This window comes from Herpailurus yagouaroundi, unplaced genomic scaffold, assembly GCF_014898765.1.
Source record: "Herpailurus yagouaroundi ecotype Mexico unplaced genomic scaffold, PumYag 77, whole genome shotgun sequence".
NCBI lineage: Eukaryota > Metazoa > Chordata > Mammalia > Carnivora > Felidae > Herpailurus > Herpailurus yagouaroundi.
The window spans coordinates 47,819,644-47,841,488 of NW_024412388.1; the positions used below are offsets into that span (position 1 = coordinate 47,819,644).

The 21,845-nt window shown below is 47.2% G+C and overlaps 1 protein-coding gene and 1 long non-coding RNA gene across 2 annotated transcripts; one reads left to right on the forward strand and one right to left on the reverse strand.

Annotated features, from left to right (window-relative positions):
• The first annotated feature begins 6,368 nt into the window (after positions 1-6,368).
• On the forward strand, positions 6,369-21,529 carry LOC121027212 (uncharacterized). Its single transcript, XR_005788608.1, has 3 exons — positions 6,369-9,543; positions 18,065-18,068; positions 21,518-21,529. It is a non-coding gene; the product is annotated as an uncharacterized LOC121027212 (long non-coding RNA).
• On the reverse strand, positions 9,136-10,795 carry TACSTD2 (tumor associated calcium signal transducer 2). Its single transcript, XM_040470400.1, has one exon. The coding sequence runs from the start codon at positions 10,735-10,737 to the stop codon at positions 9,763-9,765; it is 975 nt and encodes a 324-aa protein (XP_040326334.1). The 5' UTR covers positions 10,738-10,795; the 3' UTR covers positions 9,136-9,762.
• Positions 21,530-21,845: the final 316 nt, after the last annotated feature.

Consider the following 21,845-nt stretch of genomic DNA (forward strand, 5'->3'; position numbering starts at 1 on the left):
CATGAGGAGTGTAAGTACCCAGATCCAAGATCACACACTGACAAGCAGCTTTGCCAGAAGTTGGACCCAGACGTCTCAGCCACCTGCCTTCCTACAGGACTCTTACAGATTGGTCACTTGAACTGCCTACTCCAACCCTCCCACCCTGTTCTCAGATGGTTGCCCCTAAACAGCAGGCAGTGGATGGACGATAATCACAAATGGCAGACACTCAAGTCTCTCGGTCTGGGGCTCTGCTCCTACCAACACCCTCCCCCTCCACGGGTCAGTGGCCCCCAACCTCTGACATGGCCTTGTCTCCTGGTGCCAATCTGGGCTTGTCCTTCTGTCTCCATTTCTAGTTTTGACCCTTCCTCGTTTCCTTCTACAACTCATTCTCCTCTTTCTGCCCCTGAAGAGCTGGGGTCTTTGGAGGCACAGTGCTAGTTCTTTTCCCTTTTCAGTCTTTTACCTTTCCCTAGGCAACGGCATCCGTGTTTGTGGTTTTAAGTACCACTACCAGTGCCTTTCAAAACCTATATGCCGGTGCTTCCAGAATTCCCAGCTCCCGCCCATAAAACACCAGACATCTATACCCAACGCCTGGCTGAACCCAGTATGTCTGAAAACGATCCTCACCAATTCACTCCCACCAAAGATGTTCTCACTGTGTCCTCTGCCACAGGGAACAAATGGTACCACCAACCAGTCACAAAGGACAGAAACCTGGGAACCATTCTTGATACCTCTCTCCTCCTTACCACCCCTATATTTGAATCCATTCCCAAGTCCTACTGATTCTGTATCCTAAGTATCCCTCCAAAACACCCACTTCTCTCCATCACCCCCACCATCCTATACACCTGCTCTCAGGCCAAACTATCTTTATCTCTCCGAGATTCTTTTTTTCTCGTCTTCTGTTGTTTCCTTTCCTCTACTCTCTCCTTTTTAGTCTGTTCTCCGTACTCCAGCCAGTGATCTTTTTAGAACACAATATGATTATGTCATCCCCTGAAAAATATTTTTTCAACAATTTCCCTATGCTCTTGTCTGGGGTGAAGTTGTGTCATTAGGGAGGAGGGGGGCCCTTTTCCTCCATGCAAAGGTTCTCACCAGCCCATAGGCCAGTCCTTGCATGGCAGGGTTTAGTTCAACTAGAAAGGATGCCATTTTATGTCTGCACAGAGGGCATGCCCTTTGCTAATTTGCACAAAGGTGAAAATATTTAATAAACTTGAAAGGCCTTCCATAGTCTGTCCTTAGCCTACATCTCTGGCCTCATGTAGTACCACCTTCCCCTTGTTATCTATATTCTAGCCATGCTGTACTACTCTCAGGTACTCCCTGTGCTAAACCACACTCTCTGTGCTCCAGGACCTTTGCACATGCTGTTCTTTCCTACCAAAATGCTTCTCCTCACTCACAAATAGCATCTACTGTACCCTGCATCTCAGATTAAATGTCAATTCCTTAAGAATGTGACTCCTGCTAAGACTAGCTCAGAATTCTATACATGCTCGTTTTCTTTACAACACTTACCTCATTTTTAAATTGTGCCCTTACTTATGTGATTGTGGAGTTAATAAGTATCTTTGCCCCTTGCCTTTAAGTTCCACAAAGGCAAGAACTCTACCAGTCAGATTGTTGGTTGTAAGCAACAGAGACATTCTAATAGCAACATGCTCTACCCAACTGAGCTAACCGGCCAGGTGCTAAGAAACTGATTCTAGCTAAATTTAATGAAAAAAAAAAATTATTGGGAGGATATGAGTAAGTTCACAGAGTCAACGGGAAGACTGGAGAACCAGATTCAGAAAATGGTAAGCAACTAAGGTTCGCTGGACAGTAGGAACATGGCCAAGGTCAAGCAATGAGACAGTCTGATGGAAACGCCCCACTGATGCTGCTACCAGTGGGTACACGGCAGCCATGGAACAGCTGTACACATTGCTGGGAGTAATTGAGCAGGTGGCCTGATGTACCTTCATGTCCTTTAGATCAGTGTCCAAGGCAGGAAGGTTCAATGGCTGTGCCTGGTCACATGCCGTATCCCACCAGCCAGGGAACAGGGTCATCGGGCCTCCCACTAAGATTCACAAAATGAGGTGCTTCTCCCATTTGAGAAGGTTGTGGGGATGCCAGGTAAATTGGAAAAAAAAAAACCTGACAAATGAACACCAGAGAAACCAAATCTGTTCAATTCATGATATATTCCCCCAATCAGCACAATATCTGACTTAAAATAAGACAAAAAATACTTGAAGGAATGAACGAGTGATCTACCCTCAGCATCCTTAAAGACACAGGTTGTCCAACTTGGGACTGTTTCAGGATAACCACCTACAGTCACTCAGGGTGTCTACACTGCAGGTATACCCAGAACCAGGCAAACTGGCCATTCAGTCAAGCTTATTTAGGCACAATCAGAAGACAAGAGCTCTGTGAGGTAGAATCAGTAGATATTATCAGACCCATTTGATGATGCCAATGTGAAGTTCAGGGAGGTGAACTACCACATTTAAGATCACCTAGCTGAGAAGAGAAAACCAAGACATAAAGTATAAACTTGCTGACCTAGTTGATACCTTCTATATCACATTGTGGTTCGATGGCATATAATAATGTGCTTCCCATCAAAATAGTTGGGTGGACAGAACATTCCCTCAAAGAGCATCAGCTAACAAGGGATTTGAGAGTGGTGGGTAGTACTAAGGAGACTGAGTCACATGCAGTGTGGGAGCCCTGAGTGCACAAGCCTTCTGAGGGTTAGCATGAACCAGCCAAGGGATTGGTGTCTCTGTCTTTTCCAAGGAGACATGATGCCATGCATTGGTAAGCTGCCTGCTGTTAATGTGTTCAAACCATCACTGCGTATCTTTTCTCTTTCCCTTCTCACCCACCTCGGTCTGGCCTCCTTGCACAGCGTGGATGTGAATTTGCCCCTAAATCGAGGACATACGGCTGTGTGGAACCTGGGGAGGCAGCTCTCCTGCCTTCAGTGTACCCTAGAAGTGAATGGGCTCAGCCCCCTCCGCCTCTCCCCCTCCCGACAATTCCTTCCTGAAGACTGTCATAAAAAAAAGCAATCAAGAAACGTCTAGTGGTATTTAGCAAAGACAGAATGGTTTCAGGAGGGAAATTACAGCTGGAAGATGTCCACCAGGGTTCTCTATTGGTTGTAAAAGAAATCAATTATGTTCCCAAACAGTCCTTGGAGGGATTCTATCTAGGTCCCTGAGACTAAGCGTCTTCACTACTTGGCAAGGAGTGTGGGTCTCTACCCTGCAGTGTCATAGGGTAGGGTGTAGTGGTAAAACACAGACTCTAAGGAGGGGAGCCTAGCTGTACTCCTTACCAGCGATGTCATTGCTGGAAAGTCTTTTTTTTTTTTTTTTTTTTTTGCTTTAGTTTCCTCATCAGTAAAACAGGAACAGCAAAACATACTTCATTTTCATGGAGTTATTGAGAAATAAATGAGAGCATCAGGATGAAAACACCGTAGGGCAGTGTTTGCCATGTCCTATGTGCTTAATAAATGGCAGCCATAGGTATCAGTTCAATTTGACACACTTTCCTGAGAGCTTATTAGTTGCCAGGCACCCTGGACAACCCAGTGTGGGTTATAGAAATAACTCCCCCAGAATCCCTTTTTCCCCTTGGAAAGGCCTGATTCAAAAAAAGGATGGAGGAGAGGGCCATGGGAGAAACAGCTCTTCTGTAACTAAACACAAAAATGCACCCTGCCTTACAATTCCACAGAGGCAAGATAGTATATTGGTTACGCACATGAGTTGGGGGCCATCTTCTATGTGGTAGACAGAATAATGCCCCCCATCACCAAAGATGCCCACTCCTAATCCCCCAAACTTGTGAATATGTTACATTACATGGCAAAAAGGACTTTGCAGATGTGATTAAGGTTAGAGACCTAGAGAATGGGATAATCTAATCTGGCATTATGTGGGTAGACCCAGTCTAATCACAAGTCCTCGTGAATGGGGAACCTCGCCCAGAAGCGGCCAGAAAGAGATGAGACACGGTGGAAGAATGGTCAGAGGGATGTAGCGTGAGAATTCAGCTTGCCATTGCTTGCTGCAAAGAGGAAGGGTGGGACTATGAGCCAGGGAAAGCGGATTGCCACTACAGACTGGGGAAAGCCCTTACTTTACACTGCCAGTAAGAAAGCAGAGACCTGGGATCTACAACAGAAAAGGAAATGAATTCTGCCAACAACCTGAATAAACGGAAGATAAAATTTCCCCTGGCATCCCCAGAAAGGACCACAGCCCTGCAGGCAGCTTAATTTTTAGCCTACTGAGATTTATATAGGACTTCTGACCTGGAGAATTACCAGATAATGAATGTGTGTCAACACAGGAAATTAGCAAAAACTAATATGCTCTGGCTTGCAAATTTACAAATTGGGAGGCAGTACAGCACACTGGATTTGAGGGCCAATCTGCCCGGTTCTAATCCCAGAAGTGCCACTTACTAGATCTGTGACCACAGGCAAGTAATTTCCCCTTCAGTGTCTTAATTTTTTCATCAGTTACACGAATAATAATACAGCCACTCAAACTAGCGAAAGAGTATGTTAAAGTAAAATAAAAGACTATTACAGAGACCTATAATATAATTTCAAAAGCAAGACATTCATTTCCTTCTCATATCATAATAAAGGTGGGCCACTTGGCAAGGGCAGCTTTTTCTTTTTTTGTATATAATTTATTGTCAAATTGGCACCCAACAGGTGTCCTCCTCAATGCCCATCACCCACTTTCCCCTCCCTCCCACCCTCCATCAACCCTCAGTTTGTTCTCAGTTTTTAAGAGTCTCTTATGGTTTGCCTCCTTCCCTCTCTGTAACTTTTTTTCCCCCTTTCCCCTCCCCCCCGGTCTTCTGTTAAGTTTCTCAGGATCCACATATGAGTGAAAACAAATGGTATCTGTCTTTCTCTGCCTGACTTATTTCAGTTAGCATAACACTCTCCAGTTCCATCCACGTTGCTACAAAAGGCCAGATTTCATTCTTTCTCATTGCCAAGTAGTATTCCATTGTATGTATAAACCACATCTTCTTTATCCATTCGTCAGTTGATGAACATTTAGGCCCTTTCCATAATTTGGCTAATGTTGAACATTGGGGTACAAGTGCCCTTATGCCTCAGCACTCCTGTATCCCTTGGGTAAATTCCTAGCATGCTATTGCTGGGTCATAGGGTAGATCTATTTTTCATTTTTTGAGCAACTTCCACATCTTTCCAGAGCAGCTGCACCAGTTTGCATTCCCACCAGCAGTGCAAGAGGGTTCCCGTTTCTCCACATCCTCTCCAGCATCTATAGTCTCCTGATTTGTTCATTTTAGCCGCTCTGACCAGCGTGAGGTGGTATCTCAGTGTGGTTTTGATCTGTATTTCCCTGGTGAGGAGTGACATTGAGCATCTTTTCATGTGCCTGTTGGCCATCTGGGTATCTTCTTTATAAAAGTGTCTATTCATGTCTTCTGCCCATTTCTTCACTGGATTGTTTTTCGGGTGTGGAGTTTGGTGACTTTATAGATTTTGGATACTAGCCCTTTTATCTGATATACCAACCAGGTGGCCATGGCTCTGCCTTTGTAAATAGGTGACTTCCAAGGTTGCTCTAGCTCCCTAATAGTGGAAGTCCAGGGACAGAGACATCCCCTTAAGAAAGTACAATGGAAGTGCTATTCACATTGTTGGAGAGAGCTTAACCATTTCTAGTTATTTTTTCCCCAGGTTCTTGGGGGCCTTGCTGTCATTCTAACAAGAGTGATCACTTACAAATACATACTCAATTTTTCATGTCTTCTATCTAATCTTTAAATTTCTTTAATGTTTATTTATTTTTGAGAGAGAGACAAAAGATAGAGTACAAGCGGGGGAGGGGCAGAGAGAGAGAGAGAGAGAGAGAGAGAGAGAGAGACATAGAATCCGAAGCAGGCTCCAGGCTCTGAGCTGTCAGCACAGAGCCTGATGCAGGGCTTGAACTCACAGACCGCAAGATCATGACCTGAGCCGAAGTCAGTAACTCAACCGAGTTACCCAGGCGTCCTCTTATATTTTTTTTTTTTTTTTTTTTTTTTTTTAAGTAAACCTATCCCCAACGTGGAGCTTCAACTCATGACCCTGAGGTCAAGAGTCGCATGCTCCCCCAACTGAGCCAGCCAGGCGCCCCTCTTCTATCTAATCTATAAAATCAAGCATATTAGATAAGACTCTACCTATTTCACAAAGGCACCTGGCTGGCTCAGTCAGTTAAGCATCCAACTTCGGCTCAGATCACGATTTCACGATTTGTGGGTTCAAGAGCAGAGCCTGCTTGGGATTCTCTCTCTCTCCTGCTTGGGATTCTCTCTCTCTCCCCCTCTCTCTGCTCCTTCCATGTGCTCTCTCTCTCTCTCTCTTTCAAAATAAATAAATAACTTAAAAAAAAAAAACACCTAAGAAAAAATGGGAGTATAAAAGACCACATAACTTCAAATCCCATACACTTTACACCTAACCAAAGTATCTCTCCCATTTAAGTGGTACCAAAAAGCTAAAGAACAACAGGACAATGTAAGAACAGAAATGATCCAGAAAACAATAAACAGGAGACTAACTAGGGAGACAAGTGGAGCAAACACTAGACAAGATAGAAATCCGAGTATTGGCGCTCTAGGGTAATGCTGCCACTATGTGCCTGACTTGGGAAAATCCATTCTCCTCTCTGGGCCTCTATGTCTCCATCAGCAAAATGGAGTCGCGGATTCATTGATCCTTTTTCCAGCTCTGTGTGGTGATTCTATTTGGAAAACAGTGAAGCCAAAAATATGTGAGCAGGGGGAAAGGCTATGATTTTTCAAATCGCTCCAATTAAGGAAATAGCAAGAGTGGAGAAAGTCCCGGGACCGAAACAAGGAAGCCAGATGAGCCTCCCACGGGGCTCACAAGACAAGCCGTGACCTGTTTGGTGAGCCACACCTGCTCCTCACATTCCTTCCAAGGGCAGTCCAGGCCTGTGCACACAGCAGTGAAGAGGAATTCTGAGGGGAACTCCTGGAGGTAGAGACTAAACCCCGGAATATAGCTAGTTCTAGATACTCCTGCCCTCAGCAGATGCAAGCTGAGTTTCAAAACATACGTGTGAGGGGTTCTTCCTTAACACAAGTGAAGAAGAAAGGTGTCTCAACCCGCTTGGTGCCTAGGAGAACAGCCTGGGCTAGGAAGCCAAAGACAAAAGTTCTCAACCCTGGCTTTAGCACGCCGAGGATGTGTGATTCAGAGCTACCCAAGCTCTTTGGACCTCGGTTTTCTGTCACATGAAATGGATAAGGTCTATAGGAGAGGAGCAAATTTAAGATACCCTGAACTCTAAGTGCTCATATTGTTCCAGGCACTTTATCAATTACTGCCCTTAATCTTTGCATTGATGAAAGAGATCTGCAGTTTCATGCAACACAAAGGGAAACTGCAGAGAGGTAAGGGACTTACCTACTTACCTGCCTAGTGGAGAAGGATTCGAACTCAGGTTTGTCATCACTTGGGCTATTTCCAGGAAGCCCACGTCTCAAAGACGATTCATGTACAAAGTGCTTTTGTGAAGTATTAAGTGCAATAAAGTGCAAAGACTCTTAGTCCTGAATTAATGCAGAAATTTAGAAATTATCCAGAAGGGACAGTCTATGAAGAAATTGGCACTTTCAGGGCTTTTTCCTTTGTTTAGCCGCCCACTCAACCCTCAGTCTGTTTATTTTGTAGGCAGTCAGGTGAGTTTTTTGAAGTGACTCTTGAAACAATGGCAGTCTGCTGTAGTAAAAAGAATGCCAGCCTGTCTAGTTTCCAGCTGTGCCACGGGAACATTCATCTCCAGAAGTCACTAGCCTGTTCCCTCTGTAAAACGAGGGGCTAGGTTTGAGGGGCCATGGTCTCTTGAGCTAAGCTGGCTATTCAGTGACTCAGGGAAGCTGCACGAACGGTCTCACACTATTACAGTTCCCATGCTGGCCCCGGCCCCTTCCACTTTGAGGAAGCCAGCCAACATCCATCTTCTCCCCCTCCCCCTCCCCCTCCAAGCCCCATCTGAACCAGAGAGGACTTTGGGGGGGGGGTGGGGGCGGCGCCCTAGCAGGCGTGCTTACAGATTTAGGGATCCGCCAGCCACTGCCCCAAGCCGGAAAGACCGCTGCTGAAAGATACCACCCCCTTTTCTTACCTGTGTTTCAACCTTTGTGGGGCAGGCGGAAACCACAGGGCAGGAGTGGGAGGAGGCATGATGGATTCCCGGGGAAGAAACTGAAATCCTGACTTAGCTATTTGCTGTCAGGGGTAGCAACCACTCCCTCCTTTGTGCACACCCATTGTTGCCCCAGTTTCCCAGTAATTACCCTAACTTGTTTACCTGCAGGCTCCCCAACAGTGAGTGCCCTTCTAACACACTCCACATAAATGAATGCGAAGGGGTGAAAATGAGGAAGTAAGCATGAAGGAGCCAGGTTGCCAGTTTTTACAGCTAATAGGAAGCAGAGGTTTTTAAAGTGTATTATTGGTGAAATTTTAGGAGAACAACCTGGGTGCGTGCCACCCCCGCACTTCCGCGGCCAGAGAGTAAGGCCCACTACAGACTAGCTGTAACTACTTGGAAGCTTCCTTTAACCTGTCTGGGAGCCACAATACTTGGCAATTAAGTAAACTGCCAGGGGCTAAATGGACAGAATACCACTACTTGAGGCAGGGCAGGCATTCAAAGAACTACCGCATTTCTTTCTCCACCGGAGGTTCTTGAGAGAACCTAAAACTGGTCCCCTTTCCCTACAACAGCAGCTCGTTTTAGCCGCCTCCTTCAGACCCACCCTTATGCAGTCTGAGGGAGGCTTCCAATCTTATTTAGAAAAGCCAGTATTTAAACCAGCCTGTTAATGCATCTCAGGAAAACAGGAGAGGCAAAATGAAATGCCTGCTCCTGCAAAAAATAAAATAAAAAACGTGTTAGGATTTGAAATGAGAAATCTGAGCCCAGGGAAATGAGAGGACCTGAACGTGATGTAAACCTGGAGCGAGTTTTCACAAACTCCCATCTTTTGGTCTGTGCCTTTTCCATATTTTATTACATTTGTGTTTTTAAAAAAATCACATTAGCATTATCAACGACAAAATATGTACAAACATTTTACAAAAGAAACATTACTAATATCAGCTATAATAAGGGCGGGCTGAAGCACAGACGCGGAGTTTCGGGGGCCGAGTCTGCCCTCAAAAGACATCTCAAATGTGTTCAGGCAGTTGAGACAGGCTTCTTTCCCGGTGACAAGCACATGTGGTCGGTAATACAAACGACAGCAAATGAGGACAGTACACGGGCTCAGTTGGCGAAATCCTCTTCTCACCAGGAAGGCCACGACACAAGTGGAGCTAATCAAATAACTTAACCCAGGACGGTAAAAGCGCCGTTCCCCCCACCTAAGCGCATTTAAGCCTTCAACATCGATTTCAAACGACGCTGGACTCTAATACAGACACGTGCTTCTTAGAACCCTGCGCCACACTTTAACTCTTCGAGCCAGGTTTCTCGTTGGACCCAAAGGGGAGGAATTTTAGAAATGCTTTCTCTGAAGGCAGAAGTCAGAAAGAGGTGACCCTGAGCCCAGAATCTATTAGACTTGATGGGGTGGGGAGAGGCAGGAATTAGAAAAGAGAAATGTCTCCTTTGGGCCACGAGCCAAGAAGCATGGCTCACTTTGGTCTGGGTACCCCGCCCTACACCCCCCCTGCCCCGCCGGTACCTACAAGCTCGGTTCCTTTCTCAACTCCCCCAGTTCTTTGACCTCCACCTTCTTGTACTTCCCCGACTTCCTCCGGTTGGTGATCACCAGGACGGCCACGCCGGCGACGAGGGCCACCACGACCACCACGATGACGGCGATGAGGCCGGCCGTGAGGCGCTTCATGGAGAACTCTGGGGGCTTCTCGTCCAGGTAGTAGATGAGCGTCCTCTCCACTAGGAGGGGCTCGCCGCGCACGCGCACGTCGAGGCCGCCGCGACCCGGGAACAGCGATTCGCCCTTGACGTCTCTCTCGAAGTAGTAGGCGGCGTCGGCGATGTCCACGTCGCCGGGGGCCTTCTCGGACGCGTTCTGCCGGAGCTCGATCTGGATGGTGGGCCGCTCGTAGTGCACGGCCGCCACGAACCTGGGGTGCAGCCGGTAGCGCTCACGGAAGAGCCGCCGCAGCTCGGCGTCCAGGTCCGAATGGTTGAAGGCGCGGGCGGCCGGGCGGTGGCGCAAGTCGATGAGGATGTGGTGGGTGCGCACCAGCTCGTCGCAGCGCAGACTCAGGTCGCCCTTGTCCGTGCGGCGCACGCCCACCGAATTCACGCACCAGCACACCGACGTCTGGTTGCACTGGCGGGCCTTGAAGCGGCCCTCGTGGTCGCAGTCGGGGTCGTACAGGCCGTCGTTGTCCACGAGCGCGTGCTCGCTGGGCCGCACGAGCGCGCGGCCGCTCTTGGGGGTGCTCATGCGCGCCTTGAGCAGCAGGCACTTGGAAGTCAGCGTGGAGCAGTCCACCGGGAAGCCCGAGCCCAGCGCGCGGCACTGGCAGCGGCCGCCGGGGCCGTCCGCGCGGCACAGGGTCATCTTATTGGTGGCGCACGTGCAGTTGTCCTGCGCGGCCGCAGGGCCGGTCGCCGCCGCCAGGAGCAGCAACAGCAGCAGCGGCAGCGGGAGCGACGGCAGCGCGAGGCCCGGCTCCCGGGCCATGGTGGGGACGCGGAGCGCAGACGGGACGCGGGCGGATCAGGCGCTGGGGACTCCGCGGGGCTCCGGCTCCGAGCTGGGACAGTCTCCGGGCATCTGCCGCTGGCCGCTCCCTCCCGCTCTTATACTCCGCCCGACCTGCCCGGCTGGTTCGGCCGACTCACCCTCTGGTATTTGGGTGACACATCCCGCCCCCCGTCACCGTCCCACGGAAGGCACAGCCCGCCCTGCGCCGCCCGCGATAGGATCAGGGGAGCGGTGGCTGCTCCCGCCTCCTCCGGACCGAAAGCCCGGGAGAAGAAAACCGATACTCACCTGCGGGCTGCGGGGGCCCCGCCCCCGGCCCGCCCGACCCCACCTGGGGAGGGGCCGCGGTCGGTGCGGCCTCCAGCCAGACCTCCGTGGGCGTCCTGGCTGCCCTCCTGGACGGGAATTCTTAGGGATTTCATTGACAAGTAGGGTCGTCTCGCGCGAGGTCGTCTCGCTTTTGTCCCCTATCCGCTTGCCTTTCTCGCTCCGTTTCCTACCCTCTATCGCTACCCTACCCCCAGGTCTTATAGTAGCAGTCAGTTGCATAGTTCACAGTTCACAAGCATTATCTCATCCTCTCCTAGGTCCTGACAGGTATTATGGACAATGTTTCAGACCCATTTTATAAGCGATGCAGTCGAGGCCGAGGCGTAAAGTCACTCAACCGTCAATATCCTCAGATCCTTCGGAGGGGTCTTTGGTAATCTGCCTGGCAGTTATGAAAACTTACATCAATGTGTATGGAAACTGAAAGTTAGGGAGTTTTTGTTACTCACTGTATCATGAGTAAAACCCAGGTGCCCTGGTGTCCAATGCGTCAGAAATTCTGTTAAACACCATTTTCCTTTACACACACACACAGACACACACATACACACACACACACACACACACACACACACACACAGAAACAAATAATGTTTATACATGAACTGAGTATCGGGAGACAAAAAGGAACTAGTTCTTAAAAAGAACAAGCAAGAGTATAAGGGGTTCTTTGTGCAACTTGATTCTAAAAGAGTAAATCGTTGCTTTTCTTTCTCTGTGTCCCATATAAGTTGCTGCACCACTGCAAATGAGGAAAGAATACAGACTGTGGGAAATTGGCTGGTCTGCCTCTGTGTGGCTACTTTAATGGGATAGAGGGGTTGCAATCTCTTTTTTGAATCATTGAGAAAGTCCAGGGTTTCAAAGCTGTGGTAAAATTAACAATAATTAGCAAGCTGTAATTATTCCCAGCTCGTCCGTTCAAAGCACATTTTTATGTGTTCAGCATTTAATGAACACCAGCAGCAGTACAAGGGTGTTGTTTAACACATGAAAGCCAGCGAGGCCTCTACCCCATTAATTTTCAAGCAATTCCTGAGGCGGGCAGGTGGAAATACAACATTCTGCATTTATAGGTAGAGAAAGCAGAGTCACGTGAGGGGCAATTTCTTACCCATAAGCCCCGGGCATTGTGGGAATGCTCCCCGGCTCTCTACCACCACTGTCTCTGTTTGTATGTTCAGGTTCTTTTTTTTTTTTAGGTTTATTTTATTTTGAGAGAGAGAGAGAGAGCATGTGCATACGAGCAGGGGAGGGACAGAGACAGAGACACAGGATCCCAAGCAGGCTCTGCACTGTCAGCACAGAGCCCCATGCAGGGCTCCATCTGACCAACCTTGAGATCACGACCTGAACCGAAATCAAGAGTCAGCCAGTCAAGTGACTGAGCCACTCAGGCGCCACCCTCTGTTTAGGTTCTTGAACCAAAAGCCTAGTCAGGTTCCACTGTCTTTTCCCTTCTCCAACACCCAGTCCTCCCTGTGGTCAGAGAAGGCTTTCTAAATCACAAATTTGTGTCTATCTCTGCGGAGAACAGAGTGGGAGGTGCTCTTGGCTCTTGGTATAGAATTCACACTTTTTAAAAAAATGTTTTTTTCAACGTTTATTTATTTTTGGGACAGAGAGAGACAGAGCATGAATGGGGGAGGGGCAGAGAGAGAGAGAGACACAGAATCGGAAACAGGCTCCAGGCTCGGAGCCATCAGCCCAGAGCCCTACGCGGGGCTCGAACTCACGGACCGCGAGATCGTGACCTGGCTGAAGTCGGACGCTTAACTGACTGCGCCACCCAGGCGCCCCCACACTTTTTTTTAAAAGAAGGATATCCATCACACAATTTAAGTGTATTTATTTATTTTTGAGAGAGAGAGAACAAGCAGGGAAGAGGCAGAAAGGGAGAGAGAGAATCTCAATCAGGCTTCTCACTGTCCACGCAAAGCCCAATGTGGAGCTCAAACCCATGAACTGCGAGATCATGGCCAAGCTGAAATCAAGAGTTGAATGCTTAACTGACTGAGCCACCCAGGCGCCCGTAGAACAGTATCTGTTCTAACAGTGTCTGCACTTAGTATAAGCATGGATAGGGGTCAGCTGCTGTCGTGGTCACCACCACCATCAGCCCCCTCATCTTGATTCTGCTAGTGTCTCCAGTCTTCTTCACATTTTCAAGCCTTTGTCAAGTCGTGTACTCTCCCCTCAGCTATTTAGTGTATAATTGTGCGTTTCTACTGAGCCCTTGGAACGCTTCCAGGAAGCCTCCCCTGAGAGGCCCTGTCTATTGCACTCAGGGGAGTGCTCCCTCTCTGTGCTTTCCTAAATCCTGTAATGCACCAGACTTTTCTGGGCTTCTGTCTGCCCACGTGTAAAATGGAGATAATAGCATCTCTCTATTTCATGAGACATTCCAACAACCAAATCTAAAATAGATGAGACGGTAGATACCAAAGTTTTGTAAAATGTAAGACACGGTCAACATGTCAGGTTGCATTTTTATTTTTTAAATATCCTTTTTGTTCTACCAGCTCCTGACTAGGTAGCCACAATCCTCTATACGGGGCAGAGCTACCTGCTTGTTAGTCCAGTGCTTCCCAGGCTGGCAGCAGGAAAGCTAATGGGGAAGGGTTCGCAGGACTGAGCAATGTCCACAATGGTGCTTTTGGCTGCTTAGCTAGATCAGCCCCAAATGGCTGGACCTTTCTCAGGCGAGAGCTCTGAGGTCTCCAAACCTTGGCCTTTTTCATCCATGGTAAGTGTTTGGGGGATGCGGATAAAAGGAGCCCATTCTCAGTATCCTCTGTGGAAGATGGAGGGCCACCCCACCCTCTTTCCTTTCTTAAATTCTATGATCTGCCAGGCTTTCCCCCAACAGGCACACAAACACTATGATAAGTAATGTTTTTGTCTTGTTTTTACTTTTTAAATTTATTTTGATTTTTACTTTATTTTAGAGAGAGAGCACAAGCGGGGGAGAGGGGTAGAGGGGCTGAGGGAGAGGGGAAGAATCTTAAGCAGGCTTCATGCTCAGCTTGACATGAGGCTCGATCCCATGACCCTGGGATCATGACCTGAACCAAAATCAAGAGTCAGTTGATAGTTTTGGTGCTGCTTGTTTTTTATTGTTTTTGTATAGATTCTTTTGGGAGTTAGTTGGGAAATATTTTATTATGTTTTTAAGTAAGCTCTATGCCCAACATAAGGCTTGATCTCACAACCCCAAGACCAAAAGTCACATGCTTTGCTGACTGAGCCAGCCAGGCACCCCTAAGATGAGCTTATTAAGTAAGCACAGCCTAAGCTCTGATTCTCCTTTCTCGTTTCATCCCTTTTCTGAGTAGGTCTGTAAAATTTCACGTGTTAGCTTTAGCTCTTTGTATTTTTTTTTTCATTTTAATTTTCAAGTATTTAACAAAAGCATTCCATGAACTCAGCCTTGTCAAATGTATACCAGGGAGAAGAACCATATCTGAGCACTATAACCCCAGCGCCAGCATATATTTAGGGGCTCGGTAATGTTTATTGGGTTAATTAACATTGAGTTGTTCCCAGAATGTTACAGTATCAATATACATTCCTGGGAGTGTTCATTGTGACCATTTCAATTCTCTGCTGTCCATTTCTCATCGCCTACTCCAACCATGAATCTCTATCCTTACCCTAACGCAACCTTCAAACACCCAGTTTCAAGGAAGACTGAGTAATGATGAACTGTTACTTTTGCTTTTATGTATGATCCCAAACTTTCATCAGACTGTGCTATAGGGAATAGAGATAGAGTCTGACAGTCTATGAGCAGATGGGGATTCTGGAGGCAAGCAGTCCAGTGAGGTTGAAGGAAAATGGACTTTGGATCTAGTGAGACTCAGGCTCAAATCCTAGTTTCACATAACTTACTGGCTGTGTGACTTTGTACAAGTTACTTCACCCCTGGGAGCCTCAGTTTCCTTAATTATAAAATTTCATGTCTATCTCTTAAAACTTAATGTCTCCATCTCCCCAACATCTGTGAAAAGGATAATTTCCCACCTTGTGATTATGAACATGCTTTTCTTCAGTTGAAGTTCCTACTTCTCATATGTTCTTATATTCTGTTTTCTAAACTGGTGTTGATTATCTGACTTCGCTTGGTATGAGACCAATAAGGGTGTGATTTAGTAAAAACAAAACACAAGAACAAAACTCTAGCTGATTAGTAAAAAAAAAAAAATACTTACCATCTATAATTACTTTAATGACTCAAGATAAAGAATATAAAATACCCAACACAGTGTTTGGCATGTACTAAGTAGAATTAACCTTAGCTGTTATTATAAGCCATCTCAGGAGTGTGAGGATGCTTTGAGATCATTAAAGGTTTCTGCACAAAGCTGGTGACTGCGGAGATTGCCAAAGATCAGGCCCAAGGAGCTGTTTGTTAGGGAGGGGAGCTGCCCCAGGGCCCTTGTCATCCTGGCCCCCTATTTTACAGAATGTGGAAACAGAGACCTTGGGAGGAGAAGAGAAGGACTTGATCATGGTCACATGCTTGTGCGTGGTAAGGCCAGGCCTAGAATCTGGGTCTCCTGACAGCACATGTACATACAAATTAACAAAAATGGAAGAGGACTGAAGGAGTCAAGAGGATAGAGTCTCATCTCATGTTCCTTGGATTTTCTTTTCTTTTTCTTTCTTACCCTTAGAAAGTTGTGGTTTTGCAAAAAGCAAAAAAGAGCTACTTGTGTAGGGCATAGCAGAGAGCCCACACCTGAAACCCTAGGACTTAGGCCATTAACCACGACTTCCTCCCACGCTAGAGTGGACGTGTTCCTTGCTGTCTGCGTTGCTGTGATGAAACAGCTTGTGCTTGAATTCTGCACTGCCAGGCCAAGGGCAGGTCTTTCTGCTTGGTTTCCTTTTTTTTGTAGAACAGCGATGATGTTCCCTCTTAGTGACGTGGTGGGGATTCTATGGTGTGACATTTGTGAAGCTGCCTGGGCCAGGTTGGAAGACGCCTCACTCTTCTTGGCCTGTGACCACGGTCAGCTCTGGCCTCTATCAGGAGCAGTCACTGAGACAATGGGCAATGCAAGAAGGCTGGTCAGGGTTTCCCTTCCTTCTCAGAGACAGCTCGGAGCCCCAGGGGAAGCAGGCGATCCTTCAGCCAGAATGCAGAAAACACAGACAGAGAAGTAAGCTGTGGTGATTATTAGCTCAGGATGGAGGAAGGAGGCCCCAAGAAACCATAGAAAGAATGGGAAGTCAGCCCAGGGGCTGGGGAGCGGGGGTGCAGACAACAAAAAAGATAAGGGGTACATGATTCTAGCTTTAATGTTTCATTTCTTTAAAAATATGTTTAAAACAGTATTACAAAGCATTAGAATTCAAAAGATCTAGGGTAGGGTACAGATAAACTCACTATATTTTCTTGTTTATTATTATTAAAATGTTTATAATGAAAATATTTTTAAAACAAGTCAATCCCTCAAGTTAAGTTTTAGAAGTATTTGGGGTAAAATTTCTTTTTTTGCTTCTACTTGTCTTTTTTTCCCATTTCCATAGTTTCTGTTATTAATATGAACTGCCATGTATTGATCACCAACATTGTACCAGGCACTTTATAAATAGGTCCCCTATTGTCCTTCCAGCAAGTCTATAAAATAATTACTCTTGTTCCCATTTGCCTGATGAGGAAGCTGAGGCTTACAATCACCCTGCTAGGACTCAGCAGAGGAAGGACTTGAACCCAAGTCTGGTGACAGGGACATCTGCACTTTTCTATGACAAAGTTTGGGGTCTTGCTGAAGAGTCTTCAATGAACAGGAGTAGATGGAAGAGGAAAGATTGGCAAAATGGGTGTGGTTTGTAAAGTGGGTGTGGCCTGTAAAGTGGGTGTGGTTTGGGTCTGGACTGCCTAGCCACTGGAATGTCTGATCTTTTCACTTTTCTGGAAAAGACAATAGTTTCTCTGTTTGCTTGTTTGGGTGAGGCCTCAGTTTATTAGGAGAGGTTGGCTGTGCCATCCGTGGCTCTGCTTGGCTTTTGTAGTCCATCAGGATTTGAAAAGGGACCGCAGTTTCACCTGAAAAGTGTGTGTCACTATTTCATTTCGGTATCTCCTACCTGTGACCTTCTTTTCATGATCTTCTTGTCATGATCTCCTCATCGGGAAGTGCAAACCATAACTGCCCCCCTCCCCTCGCATCTGGTCTCTACCTCTAGTGGTAGTTGGCTTCTTTTCCAAGGGTCTTACACTCAAGGAAAAAGCTGATAAAACACCCAACAACTGAGTAGTCACTCTGTAGTTGATCTCACTGGCTCTTGGGCCCATTGTTTCTGGAGAGATTTGGCAGCAAATGAGGAGAGATTGGGAAATCTCATCACAACATCCCCAGGGCAGCCACATTTCTCCAACCCCATGTTTATGAGTCATGGTGCTTCCTTTCCCAGAGCTAGCCAGATGAGGTGTGATGCTCCCGTGAAGGGTGTGGAGGTGTTGCTGTTTCTGAGCACTTCTGGCCCTTCCAAGGTGAGGACAGTGGCGACAGGTCTCAAATGTGCTGCTGCTGCTGCCTCTCCCAAACTAGCCTGCCTGTTGGGCAGTGCTAGCCCAAGGGATGCTCCTCAGGATTATTGAGAAGGACATCAGAGGTCCTTTATCCCAGTCTCCCACCCAAAGTATGGAGTCCCTTGTCCAAGTCCTGAACAGGTAGGTGCTTATGCGCTGCTTTGGTGATGAATCAACCATCCTCCCCACGAGAGAGCCCGGCCCAATCCCAACCAGCTCCATGAGAAAGTTCATCATAATATTCAGGGAAACTCTGTGCCTCTGTGGTCTTCACACACTATCTGAATTTCCGTTCTTGGAGCAATGCAAAACATTGTAGCTCAACACATGATGTTATGGAACGAGGCAGTCTGGGGAGATACCAGCCGAGGATCCTGTGGAAGTTGTGAAGGAGGGTTTGTTTCTGTTGACCTGCCTCACTCTTCTGTCTAGGAGAGTAGGTGTAACCCCAGCTGTCCCCTACCTAACTACTAATTCCCTGTTTTCTTGGAACAGATGACGTCTGGGCAGTATTTGTAAGATCTACAATATACTCAGAGCCTGTTTTTGGCCAGCTGTTCCCATGGGTTATCTTTATCCTTACATCATCTAAATGAGGTAGGTTCTGTTTTTCTTGCCTCACAAATAAGAAACTCATGCCAAAGGGCACTTGCCTGAGAATCTGTAGATAGGAAATGGCAGAGCTGGAATTCACATTTATTTTTGCCTGGTTCTGAGATTGTGGTCTTTGTTACACCATGCTACTCCAGACCCTGTGAGTTTCCTGAACACAGATGTTTTAGCCTCCACAACGCCTTTGTACAAGTTCATTCCTATACCAGTTCAAACCACATCACCACTTTCTTTTTCTTCTATAGCTACTGAATCAGAGCATCTGAATAGTCTCTCAACTGAATCCAAGTAATGATACGCCTTCGATTTTATAGGACAACTTACAGTTTTGCTATCTGGCATCTTGGTTGAACTCACCCTTTGAGGGAAACAGACAAGGCATTACGCACTCTGTGCAGATGAAGAAAGTCCAGCCGAGCGCAGGTTAATGGCTTGTCCAAAGCTCAAGAGCAGGACAGAACCTTCCAGCCTTCCCCGCAGCAGATACTTTCCTGAGCTCCTGTGCTGCCTTTCCGCCGGCTCAGGCACCCCCGCCCTGTCCTGTGCTGTGGTTTGCCCTCTGCTCGTCCCTGCCTCTGCAGCTGTTTATCTGGAGATGTCTCCAGACCCATCAGCCCAGGAGCCAGCTCTGTAGAGGGGCTTGCACTCCTACCCTCAGCAGCTGTGAGTCTGACTGCGGACGGAAGTAGAGGCAAGGAGGAGTGGGAGAGAGGAAAAGTTCAGAAGTCTGGGCAGAATGAGAAAGCAGGAGAGAGGAGAGCTCATTGTTCTCCAATGCGGGGGATGTCTGAGTCCAAGAAAAAGGACCAGGAAGCCCCCATTGTTCCTCTGGCCTAAGTGGGATGCAAGAAATCGGATTCATTTCTCTGGATTCATGTGGGAAGTCCTGGCTGTGTCAGCTAACCTTCAGCTATAACCTTTCAAACTGTGGCTGTTGGGAAAATGAAGACTGCCTTCCAAAGCTTCTCCAACAACACAGGAGGCTGCTGATTGGAAAGGCAATGGGGAGCCAACAGAACTAACCTGCTCGGCACCACGCACCCCCTTTCCCACCCACACTGCTGGTTTCTCGTACACCCGTTCACCATCTCTTCATCCAGCCAGCCAGGCATTACTTTCTAGTGCTCACGAGTGCCTCCCATGTGCCAGGTCCGTACTAGGCCAAGAGGCTGAAGGGCAGATAGCACCTAACCCCTGACTCTGAGGACCTCACAGTCCACACAAAAATGACCATCAAGTCAGGGCTCAGTGCATATTTGTTGAACAGATAACACAGAAACATGAAATATTGCAATAAAGGGTTATGCAGTCTTGTGCCTGCCCTCCCCACCAACATGAGTTATTCACCTAGTTACAGAACACGTCGCTAGAAAAACATCCCTTGCTCTTAAGCATGTTGGCTTTTTCTAGTGTTTCTCAGAGATGAGTACGTAGAGCTTTGAGGGTAGGGGGTGGGGGAAGAACCCAATCCAATAGGTAACGTGTACACACAAAAGATGACTGAAAGAAATAACATTTGGGCAGCCTAGAAAGGTAACACCTGAAGGACAAAAATGACAACCCAAACTGGTAACATCAAAGAACGTTAAACCTGGAAACGACTTTCCAAGAAAGCTAGTCCAGTAGCTCTCATCTGTTTTGAGTCATGGAATCCATTTCTGAGGAGATTGCCAGATTCTCTCCTCAAATAAATGCAACTGTGCACAAACACTAACCTTTACCCTAAACTCATTAACCCTGATTAGGTTTCCATTGGTGGTATCTCGGATTCCCTGGAGTTTATTTGTCTCAAGGACCCTCCCACCCTCAACTTAGAATCTCTAATGGGGTTCAATGGCTTCGCCTCTCTTAGCAGAGACCTTGCGGTGACTTCTTCAAGGTCACACAGCCAGTTAGTGAAAAGATTCCTTTGGTTTTAAGAAGGAACACAGAAACCAGCTGCTTGAGTTCAAAGCCTGACCTTACCTTTTGCCAGCTGTTTGATTTTAATTAAAATACTTAACTCTTCTTGGCCTCTTGTTTTCTCTTCTGTAAAATGGGAACAATAGTTACCCACTTCTTAAGGCTATTGTGAGGATTAGGACTTCATCTATGTGAAAAACTTAGAGCAGAGGTCAGCAAACTGTTTTTGTAGAAGGCTAGATAGTAAGTATTTTAAGCTTTGTTGGCTAAGGAGCAAAATTCATGGCTGTTCTGGGCATACTTATAGAATTATTTAAAAATGTCAAATACAGGGGCACCTGGGTGGCTCAGTCAATTAAGGGTCGACTTCAGCTCAGGTCATGATCTCACAGTCCGTGAGTTTGAGCCCCACATCGGGCTCTGTACTGACAGCTCAGAGCCTGGAGCCTGCTTCAGATCCTGTGTCTCCCTCTCTCTCTCTGCCCCTCCCCCGCTCATGCTCGAGCGCGTGCTCTCTCTCTCTTTCAAAAATAAGTAAACATTAAAAAAAATGAAAAAAAAAAAAAAGAAAGAAACATGTAAAATACATTCTTAGATCACAGACCGTATAAAAACAGGTGGTCATACAAACACAGGATTTGGCCGGTGGTTTGTAGTTTGCTCACTCTTAGCTTAGCAGAAGTGCTAGTTTCTGCTGTCCCAAACCAGCACTTTTTCAAACGTCAGGATTACCTCCGTGTGGCACGAATCACAACAGGAAACAGGGTGCTGGCCGCCCAGCTCAGCCAACCTGTTTGTGACAAATAAGTCAACGTTGCTAAGGTGTATGGAGCCTCCCTGCTCCTCCCTGTCGCAGAGGGTTTCCCATCCACATCCAGCTTAAATAGGCAAAGCAGCAAAAGCTCTAATTATTTTCCGGAAAGCCTCAAGTCAGATGCTGGCATCACAGGACAGAGACAGGTGGGAGGAGCTGGAATGGGGACCACAGGCCTTGGTTTCTAGGGAGGGGCAGAAGCACAGGAAAGAGAAAGGTACCATATTCTGGCTCTGGGGTACTCTGCCCTCTTCCAGCTATGGGGTATTGGGAAACCCCTGACTCTTGTACCTATAGGTGGCCAGTTCTGCCAGCTCAGCCACCTTCTGCCCATGTCTCCCTTCCTTTAGAGCATCCCTGACTGAGGAAACTCCAAACACAAACACAATCACAGTTTGTGAGTTAGAGGGGACCCCACCATCTATTTGCAACTGTTTCATTTCACTGATAGGAAAACAAAGGCCCAGTTTGGGGAAGTGACTTGCCCGGGATCAGATGGCAAGCAGAGCTGCACTGAGATTAGAAACCCAGCCTCCTGGGGCACCTGGGTGGCTCAGTCGGTAGAGCGTCCGACTTCAGCTCAGGTCATGATCTCACGGTTGGTGGGTTTGAGCCCCGCATCGTGCTCTGTGCTGACAGCTCAGAGCTTGGAGCCTGCTTCGGATTCTGTGTCCCTCTCTCTCTGCCCCTCCCTCACTGTGCTCAGTCTCTCTCATTCTCTCAAAAATAAGTAAACATTAAAAAGAAAAAGAAAAAAAGAAACCTAGCTCCTGCCTTCCAGGCCAGTGCTTCTCCCCTGCCTGCATTAGTACAAGTTTCTGTCTTTGGCACACAAAGGAAAGTGGCAGAGGAGTTGTCCAGTGTGTGTGTGTGTGTGTGTGTGTG

What these genes read in the sequence shown, in the direction of transcription:
- TACSTD2 (XM_040470400.1), bottom strand. Translation starts at nt 10,737, where the DNA reads ATGGCCCGGGAGCCGGGCCTCGCGCTGCCGTCGCTCCCGCTGCCGCTG.